This window comes from Ostrea edulis, chromosome 3, assembly GCF_947568905.1.
Source record: "Ostrea edulis chromosome 3, xbOstEdul1.1, whole genome shotgun sequence".
NCBI lineage: Eukaryota > Metazoa > Mollusca > Bivalvia > Ostreida > Ostreidae > Ostrea > Ostrea edulis.
The window spans coordinates 52,987,696-53,011,546 of record NC_079166.1 but is presented as its reverse complement, the minus strand read 5'-3'; the positions used below and the strand labels follow the sequence as shown (position 1 = coordinate 53,011,546).

General features: G+C 35.0%; 1 protein-coding gene across 4 annotated transcripts in view; it reads left to right on the top strand.

Annotated features, from left to right (window-relative positions):
• Nucleotides 1-23,851, top strand: part of LOC125673832 (uncharacterized) — a 167,184-nt gene that overhangs the window by 141,782 nt on the left and 1,551 nt on the right. For all 4 annotated transcript variants that reach the window (XM_056158122.1, XM_048910669.2, XM_048910668.2 and 1 more), the window contains exon 12: nucleotides 7,637-7,732. In XM_056158122.1, the coding sequence (XP_056014097.1) occupies nucleotides 7,637-7,699 (63 nt within the window). In that variant the 3' untranslated portion in view covers nucleotides 7,700-7,732. The remainder of the gene's footprint in view (nucleotides 1-7,636; nucleotides 7,733-23,851) is intronic.

Below are 23,851 nucleotides of genomic sequence, written 5' to 3'. Positions count from 1 at the left end.
CCCTGATTGAAGATAGCTGATCGGCACGGGCTAAGTGTGTCGCAGTCTTTACAATTGACAATGGTATTTACTGTTGGAATGCAAATGGAGTTTTATCGTTTTGTTTCATGGATTATGCAAATAAAGGGGGTTTTACTACTACTTAGAATATTTTCGACAAGTGTACACGTACATCAGCGGTCCTTTACAGATATTACGAGTATACCCAGGTAAATATAGTTGTCCGCATTCGATGCGTTATCATGGCGAGCATACATGCCATGTTTATAAATACAGCATCGTCGGAAACCCACGGTTGATTACGCTTCGTTCCTCTCTCCATCACCCGTGGGTCCATTCATTCCTACTCGCTCGTTCTCATGAATAATTAATGAGGCAATTTGATTGGGCGCTCATGGAAAACTTTAAGCAAATTTGTCCAATCAAAAAGACGCTTTCAGCCCAATTTTGGTATACAATTGCAGAGATAGCAAAGTTAAGTTAGTGCATTTAAAAACAGAAGAGTTCCGTTGCTATAACGATTACTTTGATTGGACGATATTTTAAAATATTTATTCATGAGAACGAGTGAGTAGGAATGAATGGACCCACGGGTGATGGAGAGAGGAACGAATCGTAATCAACCGTGGGTTTCCGACGATGTAAGTACAGTAGTATTTATGTATTTGCCTTTTACTTGAAGTAATTGTGAATGATATATATTGTATACCCTTTGGTTATTCCAGTTTATCAATAGATAATAGATGAAATATTTCTTTGCGTTTTTGTATAGTTTTGACATATTTACTGCAAATGTACGCACATTCACGTAAAGTAAAGGCATTCTATATATATTTATCCAAAGCTTTTAGAATGATTTACTACTGTACGATATGTTTATTATAATTTTGAGCACTGCATGGTGTTTCAAAACGTGATTTCATTACTTCTTGATGTCATATAAATTTAGTATCGGAGATGTACGTGTTACCTGTCGAAGCTACCCGCACAGGTAAATCGAAGACACTGATGTGAAGGGAAGCGTAGCAAAACTCGTCCCCTTATATACCATGCGAACCCTGATACTTATCACAATAGAATATCCAACATATTTACAGTGATTTTCTTTTGTTGTTCAGGTATTGTATCTGGTTATCATCAACAGGTTTTTTTTTATCGCATATGTGATAAAACGAGCTCCTCCAACCTTGTTATCGCATGGGCGGTCCTAACATCAGAATTACACAATAGAAACAAGACAGGGATAATTCAGTTTTCGTGAAGTTACTTTTGCTGTTTCACGGGTAAAGTGTGCGCCGATCAATGTCTGGGGCGTTGAAACAGACAAGAAGGGTTATGTAACAAATACATGTATACACATACCTGTGACCGTTTTTGCAGTCAGTAATGTTAAATAGTTCTCTCTCTCATTATACCCTCCGCAAAAAGTTGGGGGGGGGGGGTATACTGGAATCGGGTTGTCCGTCCGTCCGTCTGTAGACGCAATGGTTTCCGGGCTCTAAAGCATTATCCTTTCCACCTACAGTCACCATATCATATGTATGGACTACCCATGGGATGAAGATGTTCCCTATCGATTTTGGGGTCAAAGGTCAAGTGCACTGGACATCGAAGTAGCAATATGGTTTCCGGGCTCTAAAGTGTTATCCTTTCCACCTACAGTCACCATATCATACATATGGACTACCCATGGGATTAAGATGTTCCCTATCGATTTTGGGGTCAAAATGTCAAAGGTCAAGCGCACTGGACATTGAAGTAGCAATATGGTTTCCGGGCTCTAAAGCGTTATCCTTTCCACCTACAGTCACCATATCATACATATGGACTACCCATGGGATGAAGATGTTCCCTATCGATTTGGGGGTCAAAAGGTCAAAGGTCAAGTGCATTGGACATTGAAGTAGCAATATGGTTTCCGGGCTCTAAAGCATTATCCTTTCCACCTACAGTCACCATATCATACATATGGACTACCCATGGGATGAAGATGTTCCCTATCGATTTGGGGGTCAAAAGGTCAAAGGTCACGTGCACTGGACATCGAAGTAGCAATATGGTTTCCATTTAAATTCTTTAACGGCTTTTTTCATCGCATGGAGATGCTGTGTTCCTAGATACCTTTTGGATCATAATGCTGAAGATTTACCTATTACCAACACCCTTTGGGAGATTGGGGTAAGCGGGGGGTATTTTTAGTGAGCATTGCTCTCAGTACCTCTTGTTTTATAAAGAGTTTGCTAATGCAAGTCTTTAATCCTTTTCCCACTTTAATTGTGTTACACAGCCACCAATATGTGATAGATACTGCCAGGGATAATCAGTTTTCGTTAAGTTAGTTTTGCTGTTTTACGGGTAAAGCGTGCGCCGATTGTAGATGGGCGTTGAAGCAGACAGGAATTGTTATGTAACATATACACATATCTGTGACCGTGTTTTTTCCCCAGTCAGTAATGTTAAATAGCTCTCTCTCTCTCTCTCTCTCTCTCTCTCTCTCTCTCTCTCTCTCTCTCATAAAGAGTTTGCTAATGCAAGTCTTTAATCCTTTTCCTACTTTAATATTTGTGTTATACATGTTTTCTTGAAGCCACCAATATGTGATTGATACTGACAGGGATAATCAATTTTCTTTAAGTTAGTTTTGCTGTTTTATGGGTAAAGCGTATTAAATTTTATATACAGATGCATCGTCCGACGATGGTATATGGCAATCTACCATTGTATTGAATGTGTGGTTCAATAAATGTAAAATGAGAAGCTTTTGAAATATGTGACAAGTGGGTTATCTTCTAGCATCCTCGTAAAATTCACATTATCAAAGAGATGGGCGGTCCTTCTCTCACTCGTGCGCTCCGCGCACTCGTAACAGAATGACCGCCCATCTATTTGATAATGTGAATATTACTCGGATGCTAGAAGATAACCATTACATATGGCGGATTAGCAGAGAAATATGGCGGACATATAGAATTATACTATATTTATTAATTCATGCCAGCTTTAATCAATTCATGATGCAGAAATTTGTTTTACAGTTTGTGAACAAATTCCTAAAATTTTGATTTTAATCAAAATAAAACTTATTTGTCCGATTTTTGATGCTATCTTAGCTACATTAATTATTCTAATTCTTTTATGAATTTACGTTTTCCGTCCCGTTACATTTTCGTTCCCCGTTTTAGCAACAACCATGGCGTCCGATACCGACTTGGAACGAACGAACGAGTGAGTGACGTGTGACAGACCTCATTTCAGATCATGTCAACGAGCATATCTGGGAATACATAAAGAAATAATTCAGAAACAAAAAAGTGAATGTGATAGATTTATTGATTCATTGATTAATCTGATTGATTGATATCGATAGATAGATAGATAGATAGATAAGCAGATAGATAGCAGTGGCGGATTTAAGGAGGGGGTGCAGCCCCCCCCCCCCCCCCCCCCCTTCCTAAAATGTTCAAATTTTATGTAAATCGTGATATCTTGTTTAGAAAAATGTACTAAACGCTAAAACAAGCAATAATATCTTCCACTCCCAAAGAAATAAATGACAAAATCTTTTGATTTCTTGAATTACTTGATTATGAGAACTTAATTTTTTTTCCAAAAACCCTTACAATTTACGTCATTTTAGTAGATTTGCCTTATTAAAAATGATAAAATATAGTACAAATGACTAAATAGGACACCTATTTCAGGCCCTATGAATTCTGTAAAATCCCACTAGGGCTTCGCCCTGGACCCACTGGGGGCCTCAAGGCGGCCCCCAGACCCCCTACCTCATACAGTGGCGCCCCCTTAACCGCAAATCCTGGATCCGCCCCATGATAGATAGATTTACGTTCTTTGGTTGCCTTGGCATTTAGAGAGGGGGGATGGAAAGAATTATTTTATTATACATAGGCAAAGAAAATGAGAGAGAGAGAGTCTGCAAAGAGCGCAGGACATCCAAGTGATATAGATGGAAAGAACGAAGGAAGAGAGAGAAGCCTGAGGATTATTGTGCATTAGGCGAGATGCCTGTTATGCACTACCCTAGTCGTTTTTAAGCATAAACCCCCGCATCCAAGAGGTATCTAAGTGTTTCTGTGGTTTTAGAATCGACCTGAACATGTTGAGTATGGATTTACATGAAAGACACATATATATACCTACTCACAAACACAATGATTAAAAGGAATCTACAAGACTTTGGGTTTTTCCCGGAATCACCCAAAAAGGTGCAGTCCCAGCACGGTATATGTAACAATTTGTTACAAAGCATAGCAGGAATGGCAACGCTATGTAACAAATAATAAAGTTGTTACATAGAGTCGCCATTTGTGTTAAGGTGTGTAACAAATTGTGCATACCGTCTCGTTGTTACATACCCGTGCCGTATCACCGCACCCCTTAAACGATGTTACGTGCCTAGCTATCTAACTCCCTCTCAGTCAAAAATAAAATAAATACAAAAGCGTCTGTCTGTAAACTTTTCACATTTTCGACTTCTTTAGAACCACTGGGTCAATTTCAACCAAATTTGGCCAAAAGCACCCTTGGGTGAAGAGCTTTCAAGGGTCCCCTCAAAGGGGAGATAATAACAAAAATAGGTGGGGTCATTTAAAGATCTTCTCAAGAACTACAGAGGCGGAAGGGCTGAAATTTACATGAAAGCTTTCTGACATAGTGCAGATTCAAGTTTGTTAAAATCATGGCCCTCGGTACTAGGATGGGGCACCAATAGGGGATCAAAATTTTACATGCGAATATATTAGGTAAAATCTTCTTAAGAACCACTGGGCTAAGAAAGTACAAATTTACATGAAAGCATCCTGACATAGTGCAGATTCAAATTTGTTAAAACTATGACCCCCGGGGGTAGGATGGGGCTGCAATAGGGGATCAAAGTTTTACATACAAATATAAAGAGAAAATCTTTGAAAATCTTCTTCTCAAGAACCATTGAACCAAAGAAGTTTTCATTTACATGAAAGCTTCTGACACAGTGCAGATTCAAGTTTGTAAAAAGCATGGCCCAACCTACCGCCAGGGATCAAAGTTTTACATGCGAATATATAGGGAAAATCTTTAAATATGGGTTAAGGTGACTCAGGTGAGCGATGTGGCCCATGAGCCTCTTGTTTTGTTTACTACCGTAATACATGTTTCTGCAAGCGGACAATCTAGTAGGCAATTTTTTATTATTTTTTCGCTAGCAAAAAGCGATCATTCCGCTAAGAACTCATGGATCCAAAACCCATGGCTAGTGAAGATGATTTTACCCCTCTTTTCGGGTTTTATAACTGACCAAAAAATAGTACGTTTGTTTTACTACTTTCATTCAGAAGACGGATAAGTTCGTGCGTCACTTAAGGTGGATTGATCCTCATGTGATTTATCGATATTAATGGCTGAAAGTTGAAAAACTGTATTAATTTCCACTCAATATAGTTAAATTTAATTAATAACCAAAGAAACCGTGTATGTTGCCATGTTTTTATACCCCCCGCAACAAGTTGTGGGGGGGGGGGGTATACTGGAATCGGGTTGTCCGTCTGTCTGTCCGTCCGTCTGTAGACGCAATGGTTTCCGGGCTCTAAAGCATTATCTTTTCCACCTACGGTCACCATATCATATATATGGACTACCCATGGGATGAAGATGTTCCCTATCGATTTTGGGGTCAAAAGGTCAAAGGTCACGTGCACTGGACATCGAAGTAGCAATGTGGTTTCCATTTAAATTCTTTAACGGCTTTTTTCATCGCATGGAGATGCTGTGTTCCTAGATAATCCATTTCTCCCTACAAACGAGAATACCCAAGGTTTGTCATGCCATTTGTTTTTCACACTCAGAAAAGAGGTAGTTTATACCTATTACCAACACCCTTTGGGAGATTAGGGTAAGCGGAGGGTATTCTTAGTGAGCATTGCTCACAGTACCTCTTGTTAAAGCTGTCAGACATACAAAAAAAAGAAGTATATGTTAACATCAGAAAATCACACATTTTCCTTATACAGAATATTTATAATAGATAAAAACTTGATGAAATGACAAATTTTAAATGTCAATAGTTTAGAAAAACTGCTAATTCATAAAAATGTATAAATTAATTGGGAAAATCATGTATAATAAACATGCAGTAAAAGAAAAACCAGTGTAGAAGTTATTGCCCTTGATAACATTTTTTAAATCATAAATAATTGATTATCTATGGAAAATATGAATTTCGATCGATCGATCGATCTTAATAAACGAAAAATCGTCCGCATTCTTATTTCAATCGTTGTCAACTGAACACTTTGTGATATTTCAACACTACCTGTAAACATGTATTCAGTGGATCTAAATCATCTATTCTTTTAAATTACAATATAAACTATATATTATAAGACTTGTGCACTAAATGTCAGTCTTTTAGAATAGTCATACAAATAAACCAATGCTTTTATTTGTCATTTTATGGTTCACACTACTTTTAACTGCTATAATTCATGCTATTTAGGTAGCAAGGGACAGTTTCGCACTATAGGCGGCCTGGTCAACTTTTTATTTTTAAAATGGAAATACCCCATATTTGAAGTGGTATTGAATGTGTAAAAATGTATAGAATAATTTTAGGATGCATGTCAAATGTAGCTGAATGCCTCATAAAAATGTTGATATACAACATGTAGGTGTCACCATGATTCCTAGCATATAGATGGGTGCAAATACGAAACTAAGACATGTGGTAAGTTGCTGAAGAAATTCCGGTGAAAACATGCATGGTCCAGCAAAAGGTCTGTAGCTGAGAGGGAAGGTGGATGGCCCCATATGAAAGGTAGATTTTTAAGAAGGGCAGACATGGTTCTTGATTGTGCACAGTGTCTAAATCCCCACGCTTGGTACTGTGATGGTGTGGGGGTGGTGCGGATTAGCCCAAATGGGAGAAAATTAAAGCAAAAAAGGGGCACCTGCTCATAGCATGTTTGTGCACCAGTATTTATAGATTACATGTAGTTTAGGGTCATAATTTATTTCTTTGTTTTATCACACGGAGGTACACGGTGGCATCCACGGAGGTACACGGTGGCATCCACGGAGGTACAGGTGACATCCTGTGGCATCCACTCAGAAAAATGAGACTTCAAAACTCGTCGTGTACTGTAGGTTAATTAAGTTTGTGCACACCATGACCTCTGGGTTCAGGAGGGGGGCCATAAAAGGATTTTAAAGTTCCAAATAGGAAAATGTAGGATTTTTCAAAAAATATTCTCAGGAATCAAAGGTACAATACACGAGATAGATATGCAATATAGGTTCATGTAGTAGAGATTCGTATTTTTCATATCGTGACCCCTGTATTCTGGATGGGGCCATGATAGAGTTTTAAGACTTTTAAATTACATTACATGTATATTATCTTCAAACCGTGATCTTGAGACCTGTTTGGGACCACATGAGGGTACAAAGTTGTACTTGGGAATGTTAAGATAAAAAATCTTACCAAGAACCACATTGGTACAAATTTTCAAATTAACATCAAGCATCCTCATTTGGAGTAGACTCAAGTTTGTTCAAACAATGACTCGGCATGGGTTGATGGTGGGGTCACAAGAGGAGGATATGCTTGATATTTAAGTTTTACATGGGGATTATTTCATTAAAGGCAATTGTGAGGCTTAGTGGTGGAAGGCTGAAGAAGGAGATCATGGACTTGCAGAGTATCTAGATAGCAGCTCAACTCACAATGGCAAAGTTTTAGGTAATATTTTCATGTATTTACTGACAGTGTGTCATGATTATAGCTTGATAGGCTGTGGCTTGGTTATAGTGTCATGTATTTACTGACAAAGCCAGGCAATGCCTTTATGATAGCTTCATGTGTCAACTGACAATGACAGACAATGTTTAAGTAATAATTTTGTATTTCGCAGGAAAGTATATTGGTTATATCTACTGACAGTATATTGGTTTTATTCACTGACAGTATATTGGTTTTATTCACTGACAGTATATTGGTTTTATTCACTGACAGTATATTGGTTTTATTCACTGACAGTATATTGGTTTTATTCACTGACAGTATATTGGTTTTATTTACTGACAGTATATTGGTTTTATTTACTGACAGTATATTGGTTTTATTTACTGACAGTATATTGGTTTTATTTACTGACAGTATATTGGTTTTATTCACTGACAGTATATTGGTTTTATTTACTGACAGTATATTGGTTTTATTCACTGACAGTATATTGGTTTTATTTACTGACAGTATATTGGTTTTATTTACTGACAGTATATTGGTTTTATTTACTGACAGTATATTGGTTTTATTCACTGACAGTATATTGGTTTTATTCACTGACAGTATATTGGTTTTATTCACTGACAGTATATTGGTTTTATTCACTGACAGTATATTGGTTTTATTCACTGACAGTATATTGGTTATATTTACTGACAGTATATTGGTTTTATTCACTGACAGTATATTGGTTTTATTCACTGACAGTATATTGGTTTTATTCACTGACAGTATATTGGTTTTATTCACTGACAGTATATTGGTTTTATTCACTGACAGTATATTGGTTTTATTCACTGACAGTATATTGGTTTTATTCACTGACAGTATATTGGTTATATTTACTGACAGTATATTGGTTTTATTCACTGACAGTATATTGGTTTTATTCACTGACAGTATATTGGTTTTATTCACTGACAGTATATTGGTTTTATTCACTGACAGTATATTGGTTTTATTCACTGACAGTATATTGGTTATATTTACTGACAGTATATTGGTTATATTTACTGACAGTATATTGGTTTTATCTACTGACAGTATATTGGTTTTATCTACTGACAGTATATTGGTTTTATTTACTGACAGTATATTGGTTTTATCTACTGACAGTATATTGGTTTTATCTACTGACAGTATATTGGTTTTATCTACTGACAGTATATTGGTTTTATTTACTGACAGTATATTGGTTTTATCTACTGACAGTATATTGGTTTTATTCACTGACAGTATATTGGTTTTATTCACTGACAGTATATTGGTTTTATTCACTGACAGTATATTGGTTATATTTACTGACAGTATATTGGTTTTATTCACTGACAGTATATTGGTTTTATTCACTGACAGTATATTGGTTTTATTCACTGACAGTATATTGGTTTTATTCACTGACAGTATATTGGTTTTATCTACTGACAGTATATTGGTTTTATTTACTGACAGTATATTGGTTTTATCTACTGACAGTATATTGGTTTTATTTACTGACAGTATATTGGTTTTATCTACTGACAGTATATTGGTTTTATTTACTGACAGTATATTGGTTTTATCTACTGACAGTATATTGGTTTTATTTACTGACAGTATATTGGTTTTATTTACTGACAGTATATTGGTTATATCTACTGACAGTATATTGGTTTTATTTACTGACAGTATATTGGTTTTATTTACTGACAGTATATTGGTTTTATTTACTGACAGTATATTGGTTTTATTTACTGACAGTATATTGGTTTTATTCACTGACAGTATATTGGTTTTATTTACTGACAGTATATTGGTTTTATTTACTGACAGTATATTGGTTTTATTTACTGACAGTATATTGGTTTTATTTACTGACAGTATATTGGTTTTATTTACTGACAGTATATTGGTTTTATTTACTGACAGTATATTGGTTTTATTTACTGACAGTATATGCATAAACTTGAACAGATAACGTGTAATTATTGGTCATATAAGAGTGACGATAAATCAGGATTTTCCTGATATTTGATCGTAGACACACGGTAGTTAGTGCCAAACTTGCCTCGAATGTCGGAATTGTGTTGAGGTGTTTGATAAAACTAGAAAGTGTACAGTGGATATATTTGTTTCCATATATTCCTGAATTAATGCTTTCTTCTGTAACCATATGCTTTCCTGCGAAATATATCCGTAAATTGAGATATGCAAAAACAAACCTCGTCCATCTATATATTGCCGTTTCGGTAGCCTACACCTACATCCCGCATCTTTGGGTATACTCGTTGGTTTATGATATATCTTATGAAAAATAAATGCTATTTTATAAATTTATTCTAAGTTATAAGATATCTTCTCAAATATATAAGATATAGTGTATGTTTTAGAAACTATCTCATAAACTTTATATACCGCCACGGTATATAAAGTAGAGGTTAGAGCGTTCGTCCCGCATGCGGAAGGCCGGGGTTCGAATCCCGGCTGCGACAGACCTTAGTCGTTAAAACAGGTAGTGACAGTTCCATCGCCAAACACTCGGCATCAGGTGTGAGTGTCACGGGTCCTCGGAGATGAACTTACAAACGGATGTACTGTGTCGCAGTAGGTGTAGCATACTAAGGAATCCTCACTGCTCAATGGCCGTAAGCGCCGAGCATAGGCCTAAATTTGAAGCCCTTCACCAGTCTTGGTGACGTCTCCATATGAGTGAAAAATTCTCGAGAGAGACGTTAAGCAAAATACAATCAATCATAATAAACTTTATAAGATATCCTATATGTTTTATAAGATTTCCCACTGCTTCCGGTATAGGATTTGCAGGGTGAGCACGGAGTTGTTCCGATAGAGTAGATTATACCTTTTGTAGAGTCTGTAAGTTGAGAACCAATAACCTCTGTTACCCACAGAGGGTCCTCATGTATATATGTTATAATTTCTGTTTTGTTTTTGCTTGATATTTTGAAAATCTTTTGATTAGAACACTCAATTCAGGATGGCAGCCACTTGAAGTGGCAGCCATCTTGGTGATTATGATCGTCCAGTCAAAAATAGAACATATCGACGTGAACACTCCCTTATTGTAAATGTACTGGACAATTCTGCTGTGAAGCCAGATGCTATTGTTGAATATGTGCATGAAAATTGTGGACCAGGTACACTTTATGCATGCGTCCCCAAGTCTGGAAATCTGTATGAAATAACATTGGATGGAAAAGCCCCTGTGCAATATTACCTGAGGGAATCAAAGTGGGGAATTCGACATTCAAGGTTCAAGAAGTAGTACAATCATCCGTCATTGTTAGTTTCTTACATCTCCCAGCTTATATTGACGATGAAGAAATCGAACACTCTTTGCGTGAGTTACAGTACACGACACGAGTTTTATGCGTGTTCCACGCAACGCGGTGGAACAAATTTGCCCCAAACACGGTGGACCTTTAAAATTGTCGGCACCTTTGAAGTCCTATTTTTCCGAACGAGCTAGACATTGAAATCCACGGAGGATCTCCGTGGATGTCACCTGTACCTCCGTCGATGCCACCGTGTACCTCCGTGTGATAAAACAAAGAAATAATTTCCGAAATGATTCACCCAAAAAACCTTTTCGCTTGGTCAGCATACATGCCCTCACCCCATTACTTATTTAGAAATTAGCTATAAATCATTCAATTCTTGTAATTGTTGTTTAATGATACGTTGGTGTTTTCGGTTCATATCCGTATGTAGACTTCCCTACAGACGTTCACACCTTTTTATGAAACGCCCAAATTCTCGACATCCTGTATATAAACACCTGTGTTATTCCTACCACTCGTCGGTACATTGTTTCACGGCATGTGCAGCACAATTTCACCAAATAAAAGAAGGGTCATGAACAACGACAATCACATGCCAGTAATTTCAATTTGATAAACAGCAGTTCAAAGAAATGTGTACCATAAGCAATAGTTTATTTTTACGTAAAGTTTTCATTTTAATTAGGAATATATGATTAAGGTCAGCTATATACATGTTTACAGTGGATATGAATTTCATTATGTACTCAACTGTGAAGCAATGTGAGCAAAGAATCAAATTTTTATCACTTAAACAAATAAATATTAAAACTATCTTTACTTTTAAACAACCTTTAGAAAACTCCGTACTTTCATTAAGAAAATTTCATTAGAATGCCCATACTTCACATCAATAATAACACGGTTTTTTAAAGGGTTTTTTTCTAACTTGATAAATACTTTATTACACGCATGTATTATTTACTAAATGTATATATAACAGCTTTTTGTCTTTATATTTTTGTATACCATTGCATAATGGTGATGAGATCTAATAAATTGAATTGAGTACATGTAGTCTTGAAATATCACAAAGTAAAGAGTTGGCAACGATTGAAATAAAAATGCAGACGTTTTCTCGTTTATTCAGTAACTCAATAACTTGCGCGTCTTCTGAATGAAAGTTGTAAAACAAACGTACTAGGTTTTGGTCAGTTATAACATAATACGGGGGTAAAATTCATCTAATCTCCGTGCCTTCTAGAAAGAATTATCCAGTAAATCCAATGATGTTGCAGTATATATAGCATGTATTTATTTTATTGTTGACTGAGAGGGAGATAGACAGCTAAGCACGTAACATCGTTTTAGAAGGGGGGGGGGGGGGGGGACTCATTCATTAGTCCTAACCCGGACCAGCCGAAAAATTTAACATGTAAAGAAAACAAAATGGGAAATTAAAAAAAAATATCAGAATGAAAGGGGATGGATAATTAATCAGAAAGAAATTGTACTTTCAAGATTTATACTGAACGTATTAAACTTCCCGTATCTGCATACATTCATGAATATTATAATAAATGATTACCAATGCTCTCTCTCTCTCTCTCTTTCTCTCTCTCTTGCTTTCATTATCTAATGCATCTAAAGATTAAATTAAAGATCTTAATAATCGATAGCGTATATGAATAAAAGCAAATAATCGTTAAGTCATTTCTGTTTATATTTATATTAGTTTTTTTCATGAACTAGTTGCATTTGACACCGAGGATTTACATCCTTAAATATTGATTACATGCACGTAGAATCGGAGAGGGTGTACTTTGAAAACTTGAAAGGTTTTCGTAATCGGAAAATTTAAGCACCATTTTTGTTGTTATTTTATTGCTTGTCAAGAGATTTATACAACTTAACCGGCAACATACCCCTTCTGATACATTGAAAAATATAAGTAATGTTAGCACGGGGCTCTATAAAGTTCAATCTGCAGTTTGGTCATACTTCGTCATTCAATAACTTATTCAAAATAAAAAAAAATATTTGTCGGATTAGCGGTACTATGATGTATGACTATAACAATGACCTGTGTATAACTTGTACATTCCATGCAAATTCGAAGGGATTTTCGCCTCAGTAGAACAATGGGGGTCAGCTAATCCGTGTATTTGAAATCAACAGAAGTGCTTAGCTTCTTGCGGAAAGTGTGAAATATATTGGGTCCGCGTAAGATACCCGTGATCTTAGACTAGATCTGATATCGCGCCGACCCAATATATTTCATACTTTTCATGAGAAGTCAAAACCCAAACTAGCTAACCGTAATTTAGTTATACTGTGACAAAGACCCTATTAATTTGCATGGTATATACTTATTATACAAAAATCATTGCATTATCCAGACACTCCCGATGAACATTTTTTTTTTTATGAAAACCTCTATCAAAGTACATCGAACATAAGTCTCGGTCAAATGTAATTAACTCGGGATTTTAAAAATAAATCATTCGATGTATTTATTAGTATTTTTGCTTCTATTAATTACGTAATAAATTAATTCCAATTTGTTAATCATCGACAATGCTCTAATTTCTATATTGGATAAAGTTATATTTGTCAAGATGCATATCAACACAATATGATGGAGGTAATTATGTTAAACAGCGCATTTGTCACAGAGAGAGAGAGAGAGAGAGAGAGAGAGAGAGAGAGAGAGAGAGCGAGCACATCGGTAATTATTAAATATCCCTATGACATGTTGTACATGTATGTTTTTCATTTACTGAATATACTAATTCGCATTCAAAACAGGAATTGCCTGCAAGTACGCATTATTTAAACATAGAATTTAAGAATATTTTAATGAAGAAAGAAGACTAAAAGAAAAAAAAGTCAAAACCAGGTTTTCTTAAAAACATAATATATAGTGTTTGGTATCGTTGGAATCGGCTCAATATGCTGAAAAACAATATAAGTATCAGGGGGGGGGGGATATTGACATTTTTTCTTTTCTTAAAATTCCACCCTTATCTTGATTATTTGGCCTGCGGCACATTTTCACATCTCCCGTAAGGCGCCCGTGGCCAGAACAAAGCTCTTAGCAGCTGTGTGTATTCACAAATAACACACACCGTGGAACACAGAGGACACAGTGTATCTCCGTGGATTTTCCACCGTGGATTTTCCACCGTGGTCTTTCCACGGTGGGGTGTATAAAACTCGTGTCGTGTACTGTAGGTGTAGAATTGTTGTCATCAATAAATAGAAGATTTTAATAATACGCTAGGTGAAATAGATCGGTGTAGTAAAACAAAACATGTGTATGATCAAGGATACAAAACTTTGGTTGATATTATGAATAAATGCAGTATTGTTGATGTATGGAGAAAAAGAAACAGAAATGAAAGAATATTTTTTAGGAAAGTTGTTGTTGAAAATAAACTTATACAAAGTAGAATTGACTACATATTAGTGTCAAATGTGGTAAGTGACTTTGTTAAAAATATATATTACACAAATACGTCACTAAGTGATCATTCAATGGTTATACTTTACTTAGATACAAATGAGTCCGAAAGAGGACCAGGATTGTGGATACATAACAATTCTCTCTTGTTTGATGAATTATATAAGAAAAAAGTAGTAGATATTTTAGAGAGAGAAAAGAAATGTAAATTATTTGTTGTGGTGGGACAATTTGAAATACAAAATCAAAATTTTTTCACAATGTTATAGTAGAGATCGTGTCAAAGAAAGGAATAAAGAGTTTTATAAATTGTAAAATGCAATTCAAAGAATGTCACAAAATATTGCTAACGGTGATTGTGTTGATATTGAGAAATATGAAGCTTTGAAAAATGATCTTTCCGAGTATGAAAATGAAAAGTGTAGAGGGGCTGTATTAAGATCTAAAGCACATTGGGCTACTGAATCAGATAAGTGTACAAAATATTTTCTTAATTTAGAGAAAAGAAGACAAGAGTCTCATGCTATAAAAGAGCTCATAGATGAAAAATATGATACAGTTAAAAACGATATTGATTCTATATTAGATATACAATATGATTTTTACTCTACATTATATTCATCTGTTGAAATTGACATTGAATGTAACAATAATTTTCTGTCTTTTGTTGACAAAAAGCTTGACGAAATTGATGTAGGTTGACGAAATTGATGTAGAAATGTGTGACATGAAAATCACGCATGAAGGAATAAAAAAAGCAACAAAACAATTGGCTAATAATAAAAGTCCAGGGTCTGATGGAATCACTAGTATTTTATAAGACATTTTTACCTCATTTATGCCCAGTATTGTACAGGTTATTTCATGAAATTGAAATAAGAGAAAATTCTATGGAAATGGGTGTTATTACATTATTGTATAAAAAAAAAAAGGGGGGGGTGACAAAAGATTGTTAAAAAATTGGAGACCAATAAGTCCATTAAATGTAGATTACAAAATTGTTGCAAGGATTATGTCATATAGGTTGAAATTAGTTTTGCCTAATATTATATCTGAAAGTCAAACATGTTGCATTATTTGGTAAAGATATAGCAGATACCGTCAGTAAGTATACGAGACATTATTGACATGGTTGAAATGGACAATATGGAAGGTTATATTATAAATATAGATCAAGAAAAGGCTTTCGATAGAGTTAGTCATGAGTATCTTTCAGACGTGTTAAAGATATTTGGTTTTGGACCTTATTTTAGAAAATGGATTAGTATTTTTGATACAGATAATTATGTGTAGTAGTGTAAAATGTAATGGATTCTTGACAAAATATTTTTCGGTCAAGAATTTTGTGAGGCAAGGATGCCCGATATCTGCTATGTTGTATGTTTTAACATCTGAACCATTAAGTTGTTTAATTAAAAAAGCACATATATTAAAGGTATACCAATACCATTGTCCAGTACAAGTGAATTAATATTTCAACATGCAGATGATACAACGTTAGCTGTTAGTGATAAGAGGTCTGTTTTTGAAGCATTGAAAGTTTTTGATATATATGGTAAAGCTTCAGGTGCCAAAGTGAATATACAGAAGTCTGAAATAATGTGTATTGGGAATGGTAAACTTACGAATTATGATAAAGATGCTCTGGGGATAAGTGAAACGAATATTATTAAAATATTAGGTATAGGTTTTGGAAAAAATAGTGAGGAGTGTGAAAGCCTCAACTTGAAAGACAAAGTTATGAGTATTAAGCAAATTCTCTTATGGAGACAAAGAAAATTATCTTTGCAAAGCAGAACAACTGTAATCAACACATTGTTAATGTCAAAATTATGGTATACATTGACAGTAGTATCTATTCCGGAATGGGCTAAGAGATATATTTAAAAAGAATGTACTGAATTTTTATGGAATCATGGTGCTCGTCTGGTATCATATAAAACTATTATTGGTGAGAAAGCTCAAGTTGGTATTAGAATGCTAGATATACATCTAAAACAATACGCAGCTTCCGAGATGTCAACTCTTTTGTGATAGAGGTACGTTTTGTGTTTTGTTGAACGCTTGGGTGGGCAAACTTCTTCTTTAGAGTAATTTGTCTGCGTGATAATCGCGGACTCACAATATACAAATCTGTATATTGTGGTGCGTCACCTAGGAGAGGTCTATTCGTAGGTGACGTAATGAGGCCTCGACGGGGAGTTTGCTTGGGTGGGTACAAGATGTATACTATAGACTAGCTATGTTAATACGAATAAAAGTAATGAAAGTGTAAATTCTGTTTATATCAGCTGTTGGTATACATTAAACTGACCATATAAAGAATATTATTTGATTGAATTAGGCCATTAAATTAAATATAAAATTATTGTTTATTTCCTCTTCTGCGCGAGTGATATTCTAATCAAAGAAAAATGGTGATTATCGATTTTTGTTTGAGCTATTTTATTATCAAATACTAATAAACTTACTAATATTTTGAATTTGGACATATTTTTGCTTAAATTCAACAAGGAGGATCTACAAACTCTACCATCATTTTATGTTGTGATGTTCAGTGCATGGTATGCAATTGAAGATTTTATTGTTTTTAATTATAATGACTGTGATATATACAATATCTGTTTATTTTACAATCTAAAAGTTATGAATGCTGGCAAAATGTTGAAATGGGAACATTTTATCAAAGCGGCTATAACTCACATAAAAGATATTACAAATGAAGTAATTCCAAAAATTTTGCCAGTATATATCATGTATTATTGAGATTATTCAGGAATGTAATCCAAATATCAGTGAAAAATTGATTAAGGAAAATTACGAATGTTTATTGTCCATCATACCAGAAGAATGGAAAAATTATGTTTGTATTAAGGAAAATGTGAAAAACGAGTATGTGCCAAATGTGATTTTACGATTTGATGATCAATATATAGTTTTCAATTCATGTTCTTTGAAAATATTTTACAAAGTTCTTATGAAAAAGATTTTTCAAAAGTCCTGTATCAAATGAATTTTGGAAGAACGTATTTAAGACAATAGAAACTATTCACCTTGAGAAAAGGTGGACTAAGTCGTTACAATCGTGTAAACCACCTCATATATTAGAATTGGATTTCAAAATTTTTCATAACGTAATTTTCACTTATGAAAAATTATATAGAACTGGAAAAGTACATTATAATTTATGTCCTTTATGTTCAAATGAATGTGAAGATATATTGCATCTATTTTTGAGATGTACAGGATAGGGGATTTTCGAGTTCTTCCATGTCCGTGTTTATTCTGCATTTAGTCACTATTACGTCATACTTTTTTTAGGTATGGTCATTTCCGGTTTATCGTAGTTAATGTAAATACACTAACTCTTGTATACATGTAAGTGTATAGCCTATTAAAATGGACGTTGATTCTATACAAGTATAATCGAACTGAAGAAATTTTTTGTTACAGATAAGTGTTTCTTGTTCCTTTTACCGTAAAAGTAACATACAAAGGCTATGTACGCTTGCGATTGGTATAAATTTGGAAATCCTTTCCAAAAATGTTGATGTAGATGCATTAAAAAAATTTATCTCAAGCTCTTGAAAGTCAGTCGCCGATCAGTAAAGAAAAATGACTAAATTGTCGGAAATCATCAATAAAAATGTAGTGAAAAAAATGAGACATACCAGTTATTGAAAGTTATTATGTCATGATTTATCAATACAAATATTGGGCACCATATTGGAATGAACAGTGACTTCAGCAATGCAAATCCGATGATGGATATATCGGTACTTCTGAGGCATGCACGTAGATTGAGGGGGGGGTGGGGGGACTGGTCCCCATTTTAACAATCATAATTTTCTATTATTTATATATACAAATAAAGATATATTTCGTGACACAACCTCCACCCCCCCCCCCCCCCCCAACCCCCGACTTTTTATGGCGCCAGAAGTGAATGGTACGAATGCAATTTATGAAGTGAATCCATGTGTTCTCCCTACTATTCAAGTAATCGGAGTTTGGGATAAATTTTCTTAGGCAATATATATGATACGCTACTACCCTACCCCCACCCACCCCTAGCGTTGGCACGATAAAGAACCCTCACTGCTACGGCCCTGAGCGCTAAGCATAGGTCTAAATTTGCGGTACTTCACCTAAAGCTGGTGATGTCTCAAAGTGATCAGTAAAACCTTCTCGACGAGTCGTAAAAACAATCAATCACCACCACCACCACACACACTCTCCTGAATTTTAAAAGGTAAGGTGAAGATAATGAACAGTGATCAATCTCATAACTCCTATAAGCAATACAAAATAGATAATTGGGCAAACACGGACCCCTGGACACACCAGAGGTGGGATCAGGTGCCTAGGAGGAGTAAGCATCCCCTGTTGACCGGTCACACCCGCCGTGAGCCCTATATCCTGATCAGGTAAACGGAGTTATCCGCAGTCCAAATCAGTGTGCCAAGAACTGCTAATCGGTATGAAACACGTCAGACAGCATTTGACCCAATGCGAGGTTGTATTGACGAACCAGATCGTTATAACGACCATAGAATTTGCGAAATGCTGACTTCAATCGAGACTGTTGAAACCCCTGTACCATCAACTTGTTTGTCAGTAGCTTACCTCGATTTAAAAACTGACTATACGCAGAACAAGCTCTTGCATATCGAATCAAGGTGTGATAAAATATATATTGAGGTATAAGTCGTATGTCATCCATGCATTTTAAATTTTAAAGATTTTGAATATTAATCAAAAGAACATGTTAGGTTTTGTTTGTTTTGATATACATGTATCTATTCTTGTCAAGAATTTTAGACAAAATAGTGTTAAGACATCTTATCTGACTAACCCCCCCCCCCTCCCTGAAAAACGATGCTACGTGCCTGTCTTCCCCTCCGTATTACATCCCTCTGCCACACGCCAATGGCACTGGTTCTTAAATTCGGTATCAAAACCAGTGAGTTTATTAAATCAACGAAATCGTCTGATTGTTAACTAAACCGGAAGAAAGCATGCCTTAAAAAATCGCCAAATCACGTGACTTAGGTAGATTCTAAGACACAAAATACGCACAGAACGGAAGAACTCGAAAATCCCCTATTGACTAATTTTAAAGATAATTTCGTTATATATCATCTAGAACATTTATTGAAGGATTGTGAGAATTCAGTTTATAGTAATTTGAACTTTGAAGTAGTTTTTATGTCAGTATTGCCACCTGAAACGAAAAATGTCAATGTATTTTTTATTGATTTTTGAATCGGCTCGCAAAGCGAGATGCTCTTTGCTGTCAACGGCGATGCGGATTTTTAACGGCTCACAAACTTTTCTGTTTATTCATACACCGAGAGCAAATAAACCCCGCGCATAAAGATCTTCAAAAATTTTGATTTCCTTTTTCTGAACAGCTTCATTGTTTTGAACACATGCCATATGTTGAAATTATTATAACAATGTAATTTAAATGAGTCCCTTCAATACGTTTAAAGAAACTATATACATGTACAGTGCGCATGAATACATGATGTAAGCAAATTAAGTGTCACGGGCAATTGTACTTGTTTATTGAACTTGTGACGTGTATAAATATATCAATTACAAAATAGATTCATCGGTAAACATGAAACAAATAGTGTAAGTAAATATTTTATAGTAAAGAAAGTAAATGAAAGGTGAAGAAATATCTCGCTTAATTTTCTGAGGTTGATAAAGCATGGTAAATATGGGTCTGTTACGACTGATTTATACTCCCTGTCGAGGCCTCATCGAAAGTGTAAAAGCCTAAATCATGTGACTATTTCTGCGGGAATCTACTATGGTGAGACAGAGAACACACGTCCAGTTTGTAAATATCACAGTTCGTGGGTACAATTCTGACGAAGCGGCATTCTTGTCTATTTACATACTACGGAGCGGTAATCTTCTCCGAATAATGTTAATTTCAGTAAAACACGAGATTTTGTAGCAATAAAGTTTTAACAGACTGGATAATTTCTTTGTTTAAACTTCAAAATTTATCGAACGAGTGTTTAATGTATTGTAATAGCTGTGAAAAATGCCGTACCAAGGTGCAATATAACGGCCTCATTGGTAATTATAAACTTCATAATTATCAAAGCCAATAATTTGATCGATCGATACTAAATGAAGAACTCAAACATAACACTCTGAAATTTTGCCGTATTTAGATGGATAAAGTACATCAGTCGTTTACTGCAAATGGAAAGTTAAAAGTAATCGCATATTCCCAGACCCATGGAAATCGTGCAGAGAGAAAGATCTGACATAATCAAGTGCTTGTCACGGTATCGTAATATGACAGTTTTTAAAAAAATATTGCACGATGATGAATTTTAATTCGCTGTTTCATGATAATTGATTACAGGATGTAAGCAATATGAGTATTATATTGAGTTAAATACGGGTGTAATAAATATAATTATGCATTATTCCGATAGTATTTTTTAAGGGTAAAAGTATGGAAACCCATTAATGTCATTGTAACAGTCAGTATTTCATTCTCTACCCGAGTTCCATGCGCAACTCGCACTATGAAGCTTGCGGTAACACGCCCTCTGGTGAGAGAATGTCAGTATCTACGTTTTACCAATTTAGTCATATTTCTAAATTTGTGTGACTATATTTGAGATTCTGTGAGCAATTACTTATGCCCCCTTTCAAAGAAGAAACGAGGGGGAATTACTTGCACTTGTCGATCGGTTGACCACATGTTCGCTCTCAATATCTTGAGAATCATTCTCTTGATAGTAATGATATTCCATATATATTGATTATGAGTAGTAGAGGACCCTAAGTGATTTCAGGTCAAAAGGTCAAGGGTCAATCCACTCTGGACATACGAATATACTTCATTCAATATCTTAATGACCCTTTGCTCGACAGACATCAGACTTGGAACACTGTCACATCCTTAAGAGTAGATTACTCCTATTGATTTTGAGTTCACATGGTTAAAGGTCAAGGGCCAAATTGGACATAGGAATATGCTGTCCACTCAATATCTTGAGAACCCTTTGCTTGACAGACATCAAACTTGGAACACTGGTACATCATAAGGAGTGGATTATCCCTATTGATTTTGAGGTCGCATGGTCCAAGTTCAAGGGTCAAACTGTACATAGGAATATACTGTCCGCTCAATATCTTGAAAACCCTTTGCTTGACAGACATCAATCTTGGTATGCTGGTAAATCCTAAGGAGTAAATGACCCCTATTAATTTTAGGTTCACTTGGTCAAGGGTCAAACTAGACATAGTAATATATTGTCTCCTATATTTCAAGAATCAGTTGCTTGATTTACACCAAACTTGGTACACTGGTACATCCCAAGGAGTAGATGACCCCTATATATTTTTAGGTCACATGCTCAGTTCACTCTGGACATAAGATATTGTCCACTCAATATCTTGAATTGACTTGGCACTATTATCAATTAAATGATCCATATGTATAACCCTTTTCAATTTTGCATATATATGTTTGAAAAACATTTCTTGTTTTCTTTTTTGTTTTCATAGTTGCTTTTTACGTCTAGTTGCTGAATAAACTCTAGAAAATACACTGAGAGACAGTACAGTAAATCCTGCTAAAAGAAGCGTGCACACACACACATACATACACTATGTTCTTCATCCTTAATTACTACTATCTTTCTCCTTGAAGATTACCTACTCCAGTCGACAATGAAGTGCGAGTCGACTCTCAAGCCCTTCAGGCCTTTGATTTTATATCGCTCTGTAGATTTAGCATATTTAGACGGAGACAAATATTTCTAAAAGAAAACAAAAAGGTTGACATGTCTCGCTTATGCAAATATATTTTAACTCATTATATCTCATATAATCATTATCAACTTTGTGTTGCTGAAAACAGAAAAGATATGTTCTATAAAAAAAAAATTGTACAAAAATCAACTTGTCAAAGAAACAGATGATATTTTGATGTTTATGTTTTAACTATTTTGTGTTTAGCTATCATCTTCAAGTATATATAGATATTGTAGGAAGATTATCAATAAAAGAGAGAAAAAGAAAAAAAGAGCGTTCGCCCCGCATGCGGAAGGCCGGGGTTCGAATTCAGGCCGCGACAGACCTTAGTCGTTAAAACAGGTAGTGACAGTTCCATTGCCAAATGCTCGGCATCAGGTGTGAATGTCACGGGTCCTCGGAGATGACCTTAAAAACGGATGTCCCGTGTCACAGTAGGTGTGGCACGCTAAAGAACCATCACTGCCCAATGGCCGTAAGTGCCGAGCATAGGCCTAAATTTAAAGCCCTTCACCGGTCTTGGTGACGTCTCCATATGAGTAAAAAATTCTTGAGAGAGACGTTAAGCAAGATACAATCAATCAATCATCATAAACTTTATTTGATATCTTATATGTTTTATAAGTTTTTCATAAACTTTATCAGATATCTTATATATTTTATAAGATATCTCATAAATGAATTTTTTATAAGATTTCTCTTAAACCTTATAATATATCTTATAACGTTTATAAGATATCTCATATTTTATAAGATACCACATATAATTTACAGTTTATAAGATATCTCATAAAATATATAAGATATCTATCTTATAAGATATATCATAGACTTTATAATATATCTTGTATATTAAGCAAAATGTATCATAAAGTTTATGAGATATCTTATAACTTTTCTTTTATAAGATATCTTATAAAGTTTATGAGATATCTTATATTAAAAACGTTAATAAGATATCTTATAAAGTTTATGAGATATCTTATCTACTGTATAAGATATCTCATATATTTAAAGGGAAATGCAACCCTAACCACATTGTTGCCTTTATGAATAAAGTATTACTTAATGATATCGTAAATGGCAGTCTTTAACAACAAAAATCCTTGCTTAACAATTAAATCAATATTAATCTATCTTATATTTCAAATTACCCGCCACTAAGAGAGCGGCCATTGAAGTTTAATTTATTACGTCACACTGTCAGTTCCGGTTGATTTCATCAGCAGCACTGTAAACATGACAAGTCACGAACAGTTAAGTTTGGAGCCGTATAGATTTGAGCCCGTTCTTTCGCAAGAAGAATTTAAGAAAAGAAGACATTCAGTTGAGTCGCAGACCAGGTAGATGGTACTCGTTTCTTCATACATGTAAATGTCTCGAACCTCAACTTGTCATTACGCAAATGATGGATCCGCAGTTTACATAGTATTTTCTTTTCAAATAACTTTGTTGGGTCAGGAATTTCGGGGGGGGGGCTTTTTTCACATCTCCCCTTTGCATTAGTGTAATTAACTGCTTGACAGGAAGGCATCCACCTATTTACAATGTATTCGTAAA